Consider the following 12,683-nt stretch of genomic DNA (forward strand, 5'->3'; position numbering starts at 1 on the left):
GGGGATTTCTGCAGAATAGAGGCGGGTTTCCAGTGCAGGGACTGGGATTCCTACCGGAATAGAGGCGGGTTTCCAGTTCAGGGACGGGGGTTTCTGCAGGAATAGAGGCGGGTTTCCAGTTCAGGGACTGGGATTTCTGCAGGAATAGAGGCGGGTTTCCAGTGCAGGGACAGGGATTTCTGCAGAATAGAGGCAGGTTTCCAGTGGAGAGACTGGGATTTCTGCAGGAATAGAGGCGGGTTTCCAGTTCAGGGACGGGGATTTCTGCAGAATAGAGGCGGGTTTCCAGTGCAGGGACTGGGATTCCTACCGGAATAGAGGCAGGTTTCCAGTGCAGGGACTGGGATTTCTGCAGGAATAGAGGTGGGTTTCCAGTGCAGGGACTGGGATTTCTGCAGGAATAGAGGTGGGTTTCCAGTGCAGGGACTGGGATTTCTGCAGGAATAGAGGTGGGTTTCCAGTGCAGGGACTGGGATTTCTGCAGGAATAGAGGTGGGTTTCCAGTTCAGGGACGGGGATTTCTGCAGAAGAGAGGCGGGTTTCCAGTGCAGGGACTGGGATTTCTGCAGGAAGAGAGGCGGGTTTCCAGTGCAGGGACTGGGATTTCTGCAGGAATAGAGGTGGGTTTCCAGTGCAGGGACTGGGATTTCTGCAGGAATAGAGGCGGGTTTCCAGTTCAGGGACTGGGATTTCTGCAGGAATAGAGGCGGGTTTCCAGTGCAGGGACAGGGATTTCTGCAGAATAGAGGCAGGTTTCCAGTGGAGAGACTGGGATTTCTGCAGGAATAGAGGCGGGTTTCCAGTTCAGGGACGGGGATTTCTGCAGAATAGAGGCGGGTTTCCAGTGCAGGGACTGGGATTCTTACCGGAATAGAGGCAGGTTTCCAGTGCAGGGACTGGGATTTCTGCAGGAATAGAGGTGGGTTTCCAGTGCAGGGACTGGGATTTCTGCAGGAATAGAGGCGGGTTTCCAGTGCAGGGACAGGGATTTCTGCAGAATAGAGGCAGGTTTCCAGTGGAGAGACTGGGATTTCTGCAGGAATAGAGGCGGGTTTCCAGTTCAGGGACGGGGATTTCTGCAGAATAGAGGCGGGTTTCCAGTGCAGGGACTGGGATTCCTACCGGAATAGAGGCGGGTTTCCAGTTCAGGGACGGGGGTTTCTGCAGGAATAGAGGCGGGTTTCCAGTTCAGGGACTGGGATTTCTGCAGGAATAGAGGCGGGTTTCCAGTGCAGGGACAGGGATTTCTGCAGAATAGAGGCAGGTTTCCAGTGGAGAGACTGGGATTTCTGCAGGAATAGAGGCGGGTTTCCAGTTCAGGGACGGGGATTTCTGCAGAATAGAGGCGGGTTTCCAGTGCAGGGACTGGGATTCCTACCGGAATAGAGGCAGGTTTCCAGTGCAGGGACTGGGATTTCTGCAGGAATAGAGGTGGGTTTCCAGTGCAGGGACTGGGATTTCTGCAGGAATAGAGGCGGGTTTCCAGTTCAGGGACGGGGATTTCTGCAGAATAGAGGCGGGTTTCCAGTGCAGGGACTGGGATTCCTACCGGAATAGAGGCGGGTTTCCAGTTCAGGGACGGGGGTTTCTGCAGGAATAGAGGCGGGTTTCCAGTTCAGGGACTGGGATTTCTGCAGGAATAGAGGCGGGTTTCCAGTGCAGGGACTGGGATTTCTGCAGGAATAGAGGTGGGTTTCCAGTGCAGGGACTGGGATTTCTGCAGGAATAGAGGTGGGTTTCCAGTTCAGGGACGGGGATTTCTGCAGAAGAGAGGCGGGTTTCCAGTGCAGGGACTGGGATTCCTACCGGAATAGAGGCGGGTTTCCAGTGCAGGGACAGGGATTTCTGCAGGAAGAGAGGCGGGTTTCCAGTGCAGGGACTGGGATTTCTGCAGGAAGAGAGGCGGGTTTCCAGTGCAGGGACTGGGATTTCTGCAGGCATAGAGGCACACGAGGTTCTGTGGGTCAACCTGGTATCTCTTGTTCCCCCGGCAGGTGTACCAGCCGCACCGAGACAGCGCAGCACCAGCCCCTCGCAGCAGAGCACGATGCCCCACCACAATAGCGGACTGGTGGGGTGTCATCCCTTGCTGCGCATGTGCGAAAGGTGAAGCACGCGGGGGCGGGGCAGCGGAGGTGCGCGGGGGCGGGGCTCGCGTCCTACGTGACGCGGCCACTCTTAAAGGGGCCGCGCACCTCCGCTGCGCCCCGCCCCGGCCCTGCCCGCCCCGGCTGCGCGGTCACCTCGAGGCGCCGCCTGGGGGCAGCGCGCGGCGGGGCCGGGGCCGGGCCCGCCGCTACCTGCGGCCTACCCCGGAAGCGGCGCGCGGAGGGAGCCGGGACATGGCCGCTGCGTGCCGCGGCCCGCGCGCCCGCCTGCGCTGGCGCGGCTGAGCCCCCGGGGAGCGCGGGGCGGGGACGGCGGCACCTGCGTGGCCTCGGGCCCCTCGGGCGGGTCTCGTGGCCCCCGGGGCGCGGGGGCGGCCGCGCGCAGCGTCCCCGATGCCCGAGCAAGGCCCCAGGATGAACGGGTTCTCCCTGGGCGAGCTGTGCTGGCTCTTCTGCTGCCCGCCCTGCCCCAGCCGCATCGCCGCCAAGCTGGCCTTCCTGCCCCCCGAGCCCACCTACACCGTGCTGCCGCCCGAGCCGCAGCCGCAGCAGGAGGCCGGGCCCGGGGCGGCGGGGCCGGGGGCGGGGGCTGGAGCAGGGCCCGGGGCCGGGGCAGGGGCCGGGGTGGCGGGGACACCGCCAGGCGCGGGCACCTGCAGCCTGCACCTGAGCGAGCGGGCGGACTGGCAGTACTCGCAGCGGGAGCTGGACGCCGTCGAGGTCTTCTTCTCCCGCACGGCGCGCGACAACCGCCTGGGCTGCATGTTCGTGCGCTGCGCGCCCGCGGGCCGCTACACGCTGCTCTTCTCGCACGGCAACGCCGTGGACCTGGGCCAGATGTGCAGCTTCTACATTGGCCTGGGCTCCCGCATCAACTGCAACGTCTTCTCGTACGACTACTCGGGCTACGGCGTGAGCACGGGCAAGCCCTCCGAGAAGAACCTGTACGCCGACATCGACGCCGCCTGGCAGGCCCTGCGCACCAGGTACGTGGCCACGCGGCTCGCCCGCGCTGCTCCCGCGGCAGCGGTTAGGTTGCCCGGTCCAGCGCCCTGCTGCTCTGGGCGGGGAAGACGCGGCCTGATGAGGCGGAGGCGTTGGGCTGGAAGGCACCTTTTGGAGGTCGTCCAGTCCGACCCCCTGCCCGAGGGAGGATCATCTCCATCTGGTCCTATACGCGTCCGTCATCTACGTACAACTGCCGAGGGTGCGGAGGAGGGGGCTCGGTGTCCCCCTGCCCTGTCATCGACCTGCTATGGTGTCTGTTTTCAAGTCCTGTTTGGAGACTCCAGCAACGAACACCGTATGAGGAGCGGGTTGGGCTTTGTTCGCAATGATCGTAGGTCTAGGTTTCTCGGGCCTTGTCTGGGCCGGTTTGACCGCCTGTGACTAGCGGCTGAGGTAGCTGCATTGACGGCTCGAGAGAAGCCTTGACTTGTAGTGGTTGAGCTCGTCTCGGGTTGAGCTCGTTTAGGAACAGTCGCCATGTAATCAAAGCGTGAGGTTTGCGTTGGTGCAGTTACACTAGTTGACCAAAACGGGACTAGCGACAAACTTTGGGCCAGGCTTAGGGACCAAGTTTGAACATTGTTGACAAAGGAACCATCAAACCTTAGGGGCCAAGTTTGAATGTAATTGGTGTTGAAACACCCAGCACAGTTACTGGTTCCTTGGTCAAGATGAGCTCCCAGAGACGGCCATGCTAGTGACTGAGGTATGCACCTGCCCCTTTGGAAATCTGTGACATCACCTCCTTGTTTCACACGGGTCAGGTTGGTCGGACAGGCTTCACAACCCTGCTGACAGGCAGACTGTCCACAGCCACAAGTCTTTCCTTTCCCACCCTACAGCTGAAAGAGTCTGGTTACACAGCTTGCTTGTCAGCAGGGTTGTGAAGCCTGTCCGACCAACATGACCCATGTGAAACAAAGAGGTGATTTCACAGACTTCCAAAGGGGCAGGTGCATACCTCAAACAGTCACTAGCATGACTGTTCATTTGGTCTTCCTCTTGACATGGAGGATTTGGGGATTGATGCTACCAGGCTAAACTACCAGCTTGCCTTTGGCTGTTGGCCTGTGTGGGTCCAGTGCAAAGTGTGCTGCAGGGACAGAAGAAATGGATATGGGGAAGCTTGCCCCCTCAGGTCTCTTGTTTTGCTGTCGGTATTTTACTTGTTTGGTGAGCATGCTTAGTTCAGTTTCCAAGTTACTGAGGAGCATTTTGAGAATCCTCATTTTTGTAATTGGCAACTGGGTAAAATTATAGAAACAGTGCTGGGAACAGGGACTGGAAAACGGGATGTCCCAGGTGGGTATGGTAACCACTTGACTACAGAATTGTGCGCTCCCTGGCCTGGTGAATGAATTCTTTGCTCCACGGTGGCACAACTTCAGTGGGGAGTGCACTGCCTGTCCCAATGTGATTGGGACACTCTGGGTGTGGGTTTGAATCTGTTTTAGTTTCAACATGGAGGTGACATCTACCCTTTCTTGAATGAGTTCTCTACTTACTGGATGCTGAGACAAAGAGGCGGTGATGGTGAAGTCAGAGAGAGCCCTACTCCACTCTTTAAAAAAGTGGGAGGCACCTGTGCTGCAGATCCCAGATGAAGGGTAACACCATTCTGTAGCCATGCAGGAGGTGCTTTAACTCTAGAGAGCTTTCAGATGCACCCACTTGTTTAGCATTTCCTAGCCGCTGTATTTTAGGCAGGTTCCTGCTGGGTGTGTGGGCTCTTGGTTCCTATCTGAGGTGCTCTGCATGGGGAGCCAAAGCACCCAAGGCAGAATGTTGAGTTCTCCTCCCTTGGGTGCAGATGTCCTTTTGCGATCCAACATGACTTGTTTCATGTTTAAAAAGAGGGGGAAAAACCTACTTGCCTGTGGCAGGTGGAACTCACTGATCTAAACGCGTCTTGTGGCTTTCTTTAACGTATACTTGATTATCTGCCCCCAAAAAACCCAAACAAACAAACAAAACCAAAAACCCCCTGTTACTTCTTAAAAGGAACTAAAAAACTAATGTGGCTGTTCATTGAAGGAGGACCTAGTTTGTGCACTTGAACCTTTCATATCTTGATATTCCATTTATAGATTCCATTAAAATTGGTAAAGCTTTGGGGAGTTAAAGAAAATGTTATAATCAGCTTAGCATCTTTTTGACACATGTTGATTCTGGCAGAGATGCATGCATCTCGGCATATGTGTGTGTCTTCTTTGATTTACTACTGGAGAGGAGGAAATGGTCCCTGGTGAACATGTGTGATATTTGTTAAAAGCATCAGATGCTACCATATCTAAGCTCCATTATTGGGGGGTGGGGAATCTGAGTACAAACTAAAAGGGTATTTTTTAAATGGCTCTGGCCAGCATTTTCTAAGCAGAAGAGTGATGCTTAATGTGACTTCAGTCAATTTTACAGCCACAGTGTAGATTGATAGCCAGCATTGCAAGAGGGACAGTTGCATTGCAGTGGGGGGGAAGCCAATCTAACTGTTGACGAAGTTGGAACCCATTTGTCACTTAAATAAATCTGTAACAGTACAGTACAGGGATCAAATCCCCTTGAACCTTAGATGGTGTCAGAAATTACTCCAATGGAGTCAGCCTGAAAATCTTCTTGATTTTCTTGATCTGTCTTGATTTCTACCTTTTTTAAAAAAAAATTCCATTGGTCAGTAAAGTGTCCATATAGTGTAATGAACTCTATGGCTAACTTAAGCCAAGTCCTAAAATGTGTCGTTTCCCATAGTAGCTAGACTACACGAAGTATTTAAAGAATCTCTAGTGTTTCAGTAAATCTCAGAGCATCACTGGTGACTTCAGAAGAGCTGCAGAATTTACCGTCTCAAAACGCTACAGGTTTGGAAGTTGACTCTTACTCACGATTGCTAGTATTGGTGATGTTCAAAGAATGAAGTATTTGACTAGTGTCAAATGAAACTAAGAGTAGTAGTCATGGAACCTAAAGATCACAAAGTTGTGCTAAATAACTCCATCTGTAAGAAGGGAGCACTGAATACACATTTGAATTTCTCTCTATCTGAGTTTGGCAGTCGCTTGTAAAGTGCAATTATACAATTAATTTTAATAAAGTAGAAACTAATTTAAAAAAGCATATTAGGCATATTCTTCAATTATTAGACTAATATGGGCCTTCTTCCTTCATATGGCTGACTCAGAGCAACAATTTATAAGCCCACTTTAAGGCTAGTTAACAAGTCTAATGCTCTTGAGGAAATGGATTGCATCTCTGCAATGCCACCATCAGATTTGTATAGCTGGCAGAGTGTCATGAGGTTTGATCAGGGTTGCCACAGTCACATGGGCCAATATGGGTCTTAACATTTGACTCAGATGTGAGATAAATTACAACTGTCAGGAACTATAATGACCCAACTATGACCAAGCAATATGTGGGTCAGTATTCTTGACCGTATTGATCAAGTCATGGGAATTGGGTTTTCTTTACCTCTTCATATTTACACAGTACATATTGAGCCATCAAACTTTATACAATTAATGTATATAAACAGATTGCATTTTAATATTTTATGTTTGAATAAGTAACGGGGGGAAAATAAAATGCATGAAAAATAATTTCAGCATGTGTTCACAAATCTTTCTTCAAACATCAGTGTCAGCTATTTTAGATGCATGCATGCACACTTTTAGCATACATTGGGAGTAAAAATTCTGTCTTTTAGTTGATAGTAAGCAAAATAATCTGGAATACTGGTGAGGGTTTTTGCCCAATTATAAATTTTAAAACAGCAACTGTCCTTCAGTCCAGGGCAGATGTTTGCAAGTAATTTATAACTCTTTAAAATGAGTTTATAATAGAAATCCATTTTTGTATCTTTAATTGTAACAGTGATTGCTAGGGCCCCTGTAATTATTTTGTGCTCATAAACTGAGGATTCCAGCTCAGATAAATCTGCTTCCAGTTGATTAATGTACATCCATCCAGCACCTAAATGCTGTTCACTGATAATTGTCAGATTTATAGGTTCAAGTGGCATTTTTCTATGGGTAGGATGCTTTATTTCAGTAAGCTCAGTCTATTTTTGGTTTTTATTTGCATCAGAAATAACTGGGCATGATAGAAGGCATTTTAGATCTTGTGTTTTGTCATGGGGTAGATGGATTTTAATTGGTCTTTGCCTTTTGTTGATTTAGGTCAGTGGCTGCACAGAATGATTCCTTTTATTTAACTTATTAAATATTTTACCAGTCTTTTATCTTATTTTAAGTAGATTTATGGGCAAGACACTTATTTACAATTACTTGGCTTGGTTATGTTGTTTTTAAATCCTTGTGCGCAAAACCATGACCGTTTTCTCCTTTCCCCCTCCCATCATTATTCTTTGTTATTTCTACTTCTCTGTTTTTACTATACTTCAGGCAGTTGCAGACTGTAATGCTTGGGGGAGATGTAATAGGCATACTGTTGCTTACTGTGATCATGATATTTAATTAAATGTCTTGGTTAAATCTCTGAGTTGAATTCTGTGTCCAGTTTCACTCAATAGAAAATAAATTAGACAAAATTTATAAAGTGACCTCATGGGTCCTTGCACAGTTATTGATCTGATTATTGAAGTGAATGATGGATAAATCAGAATCGATTCCCTCCTATTCTTCATGGTTTTCAGCCAGTGCTAGTGTGATATGGTGACTGAGAGATGTTTTAATAATTGAATCGATTTGTATGGTCTCTGTATTCCTGAGGAAGGATTTGTGAAGTGATTTTAAAATCCCACACGTAGGAAAGAAGGCTTTCTTTTCCCAAAATATTTGATTCTGAAGTATATCTTCCAAGTATAACACATCAGTCGATTTATCTGGTATGCTGTGAAATGTATGAAGGGAGTATACTCTGTTTATGAAATGCTTTTGAGTACCATTTTATGTCCCTAGCTAGTGGGTTATGAAATACTCAGATGCTTGTTCCCACTGCACGTTATAAACAGCTCTACTATCTTCCATTTTCAACAAGCTTTTTATATACAAATAGTGTCAAAACACTTTGTATGTGAATTGTTGAAAGACTTTATCAGAAAATCTGCAGAACAGTTTATTTATGTATGTCTTCTCAACCCGTAACCCAGCCGCAGAACAATGCTACTCCCATTTATATTGCCAGTCAGTAAAGATCTTCTGGTTCTCTTCATCCATATGTCAGCACTGAAGAAATCTGACTTTTTGACATAGAATTCAAGAGCTTTTGATAAAGAGGTTATTTTCCTTTTTATTTAGGTTTTATGGTAAATTTGGAACTTTCCCCTAAACAGAATTTGTTGGGTTTTTTTTTTATGTACTCTTGAATTTTGAAGTGTTACTGTATACAGGGTACTGAAGAACAACAATACTGGTTCTTTCTCATCCCTCTTAGTTCAGTTTCCTTTTGCCAAATGTCTTGCCAAATTTTGGAGCTACTTTCATATAAGTCAGAGAAGGTTTGTAACTAGCATAGCAGATAATTTAACTGTCTGTAATTTATAGCAATTTCAGTAAATCAGAAGGGAGATTAATTTGACTAGAAAGTTATAGCCCACTTTGCTGTTGGTTCTTTTGCCAGTTATTAATGGCTGTTATTTTTATCAGAACTACACTCCTATTTTAATTTCATTCTTGTTTGAAATCTTGTCTTTACCATGTCATTTGGTTGAGGAAAAACAATCCTCTAGTCAGTTACTTAATCAGCATAATCCATTAAAATCCTTTTTAGGAACTAGCTTGGAATAATTTTTACTTCTCTTTTTAGAAGCTAGTTATTGGGACATGTTTATAATGTGAAGATGATAAAAACTCTTTAAACATTCTGGGTTAACTCCAACCTTCTCTCAAGCATGTGTCTTTGGAGTAACTTATGTTGGAAGCAATCTCCCTGGTCACAAATGTTCTCCAAGGGTATGGTATTGGTGTAATTTGATCATTTGAAGCACAGCTTTTGTTTTTCTTTGTTTTTTCCAGTCCTTTTTTTCTGGCAGTCATTCTAGTACTACCTACAAGTTGCACCACACCTGTTTGTATCTCTGAAATGAGTTGTGCATGTCATAAGTGAACCAGCGAATAACTAATATGTAGTAATTGCTGAAGGTTTTTATTATTATTACTGCTGTTTAAGATACTGGTTTCAGAACCATAAAAATGCATTTACATAAGCTACTTCCCTGTTCTTGGTGTAACTCTTGTTCATCTGAAGCCTTAAATCTCTTGATAATGGGGAATGGGATGTTACTTCCTCTGTATTGGGGTTGGATTTTCCTCCCACTTTTGATAGCCATTATAAAAGTTCCAACAAATGGAAATTTTTAGTGTTTTCCCATACCTTCTTTTGGCATCTGCTTGTTCTACATACATGCATTATTGTATATGTAGGATAAACAATAGGATTATATTGTACAAATATGGGGTGATGCAATTCTAACGCTATATTATATGGGATTAGAATTGCATCATCCCATATTTGTATATAGATACATAGGATAAAAAACTTAAGATTCACACTTAAAATGCCTTTATTAATAATATAATACAGTGTATACACTGTCTCCTATAGTATATTTCATTTCTGGTATTTCTAGAGATCTTGGTATGGTAGCTACAAGGGATTATATGATGTGATCCTAGAATTTTGGAGAAATGATCTTTTCTAAAATCTAAGAAGTGAATTCCTACACCATGTTAAATAGTGCAGTTGGAATTGCATTCAATTTTATTTTGTCTTACGTTTTTGTTTTTGTTTTTTTTGAGCAATCTAATATAGCTGACTTTCATACAGCTACACAATGAGCACAGTAATTCAAGTTATTTCCATGGGGGAGAGCACAGAATCCTTAAACAGTGTTCTAGGAAACATTTTTCAATAAGTATATATGTCAGGTGTCACCTTGTATAGATTCCTCTCTTTGACTTCAGCGACAAGTTTTTGATACTTATCAAACCTCATTTCAAACATTTCTATCAGGATTGTACCATTGCAGCAGACAATGAAAATTTAAACTAAACTTCTGTTGCCTAGAGTGGCTTGAAACCAGCATTGCTTTTATTCACTAGTTAACGATAATCAAAAGAGAACTGAATTTGACTTTCATGTTTAATTACTTTGGGTACACGCAGTCTTTCAGTTCAGCAGCCTGAACTGCATGAGTTGGTCATCTTAGTTGATCCTGCCATCATAAAAAGGTCGTGGGTTTGTTTCCGACACGATTACAGCACTGGATGTAAAGGTCTCTGAATGGTCCTGGAGTGTCCCCCGGAGACTTACTGAGCAACTTGAAGTAAAATTCTTCCTTTAGTGTCATACGGTGGATTAAATAGCGAGAAATACATGAGGAAGGTGAAGGAAAATGCATGCCTTTCTGTTTAGTAGAGAACTGACATATGACCTTTCAGGATGCTTGTTCAACAGAACATCAGCATAAAGTGGCTAGCTCATGGGGTATGAGAGAGACTGATTGCAGCATTTAGACTGGAGTGACCTGACAGAGTGTGGCTTTGGGCAGCAGCTGTATAGACTAATGGTTTTATTTATTTTTAATATAAAACTGCATGCTTTGACATACCATGTTACCATGGAGTGTCTTAAGTGCTCAGCTAAACTTACAGTTGCTCATTACTTGTGGGCATTTGTACACATGCTTGTGCTGCAGCACGCAGTTGTATAAGTGGCGAAATGCGCATCTGCACGGAGAAAATGGTGGCTTACTTTTGAACACCTCAAAGGTGTTTTAGTTCACAACCGCATCACTGCCATTTTCTGCTTGTGCTCAAGTAAAACACGATTAGTAATGTTATGTGGAGCCTCAGAAGCAAGGATACACAGATCACGAACTTTCACTGGGGCGGGGGGGGGGACCCTTAAAACCACAAGGAACATATGGGCTGGCTGTCAGCATCTGGTTTTTGAGGACACACTGACACTTTAAAGGGGCTTTTTCGGAGGGAGGAAGCTGTAAAAATAAATTGGGCAAAAGGTTTTTGTGAGATCTGCATTTCCTTAAGTTTTTCATGGCTGCATCAGTCCACCAGCCCCACTATAGAAAGCAAGTTGTTAACACTGTGCTTGCCCCCCCGGCCCCTTTTAGGTCTCTTTCTGTTCTACAATTCTTTTAATGGGTTTTTTTGGCAAGTGTACGTAATTTTGAGGAAATGTCACTTGCTGCATGAAGTCTAATCTCTCTCTCTCCCTTGCTGTTTGGAGTTGCTGGTTCAGGGAAGTCTTTAAAATAGCATTTTTCCCCACCTTTAAACTGTGTAACAAGTATGCATGAACAGAATATCAGAAACCTAGCTTGTAAAATGACTTCTGGTGAAACTTGCAAAGAATGTAGTCATCGCAAAATTATGTGGTGCTTATAAATGGGCGGACAAAAGAAACTCCACCAAAAGCCAACAGTACATTAATGAATAACTCCCTCCCCTGTCCCCACACCCTTAAGTAAAAATTTAATCAGTCTCCAGGTAGTATGTATTCATAGTAGGCTTGGTTTCTTAGGCACAAAAACTGGGTAGATTTCTTTCTGGGTGTGGAGTAGCCCTTCGAATACTGTAGAGCACCAAATGAGCGTGTGCCCGAGGCTTACCTTGTGGTTACAAAAAAATACTGGCTGATTAGTGACTGCTATGTAGGTCTTGCATCTGCGTGTTCCAGCACATAATACCAAAACCACTGCAGCTGTAACTCTGTTTGGCTCTTCCGTATTACTACAGGAGCATGCAGCAATTACAGCATAGCAGCTACCCCTCCCACTCTGAATCAGTTAAATTACCTCCGTCCAGAGCCACATTGTATTCAAAAGTAACTTGACATATAAGGAATTCAGAAAGGTATCATTTCAAGCTCCTACAAGTGACTCTTCTTTTCCTAGGCAGGCAAGCTTCGTTGAGTAGATGTGATATCTTTTATTAGGCCAGCTGAATAGTTGGAAAAAAGTTCTTGGCAAACTTTCAGGTGCAGTCAGCCTTCATCAGGCATGGGGAGTCTGTGCTGGTCTGAGACTCCAAGAAATGAGAGAAGCTAAAAGTGTGGAGGGATGGGAGTGAAAATGTAAATTGGCAGAAATTAGGAAGACAAAAGGCAAAGCTCAGGGGGCAGGAGGAAGGGGAAGAGAGCAGGGGAAAAGAGAGAGAGGTTGAGGGGAGACATTACAGTGATGGAATACAAGGTAGAAAAGAGGCTGTCAGTGAAAAGGAAAATAGTAGGAGATCAAGAAAACAGAACTGAGAGAAGTTCAAAGTGCGACAAGATGTAGTGAAAATATAAATAGGTAAAAAGAAGAAACCAAAGGTGAAGCAGGGGAGAGAGGGGGGAAGAGAGTAGGGGAAAAGAAAGGTCAAATGGAAATATTACAGGGGAAATAATACAGGGTAAGAGAGGCTCTCGGTGAAGAAGGAAGTGGTAGGAAATAAGGGAGACAAAGGGCAGAAAAGTGGGGGAAGGGAGAAAAGATGGAGGGAAAAGAAGAATGTAAGAGGTCAGGCAGGTACCTGATGAATCAGATGTCAGGCAGGTTGTAATGCCTCATAAAACCGATGCCTGTGTTGAGTCTGTGATTTATTTTGTATC

General features: G+C 45.8%; 1 protein-coding gene across 1 annotated transcript in view; it reads left to right on the forward strand.

The window, feature by feature from the left end:
• Positions 1 to 2,222: 2,222 nt before the first annotated feature.
• ABHD17C (abhydrolase domain containing 17C, depalmitoylase) overlaps positions 2,223 to 12,683 on the forward strand; it is a 57,508-nt gene continuing 47,047 nt past the window's right edge. The window contains exon 1 of the mRNA XM_006275589.4: positions 2,223 to 3,094. Within this exon, the coding sequence (XP_006275651.2) occupies positions 2,502 to 3,094 (593 nt within the window). The 5' untranslated portion in view covers positions 2,223 to 2,501. The remainder of the gene's footprint in view (positions 3,095 to 12,683) is intronic.

The sequence above is a fragment of the Alligator mississippiensis genome, chromosome 11, assembly GCF_030867095.1.
Source record: "Alligator mississippiensis isolate rAllMis1 chromosome 11, rAllMis1, whole genome shotgun sequence".
Classification (NCBI taxonomy): domain Eukaryota; kingdom Metazoa; phylum Chordata; order Crocodylia; family Alligatoridae; genus Alligator; species Alligator mississippiensis.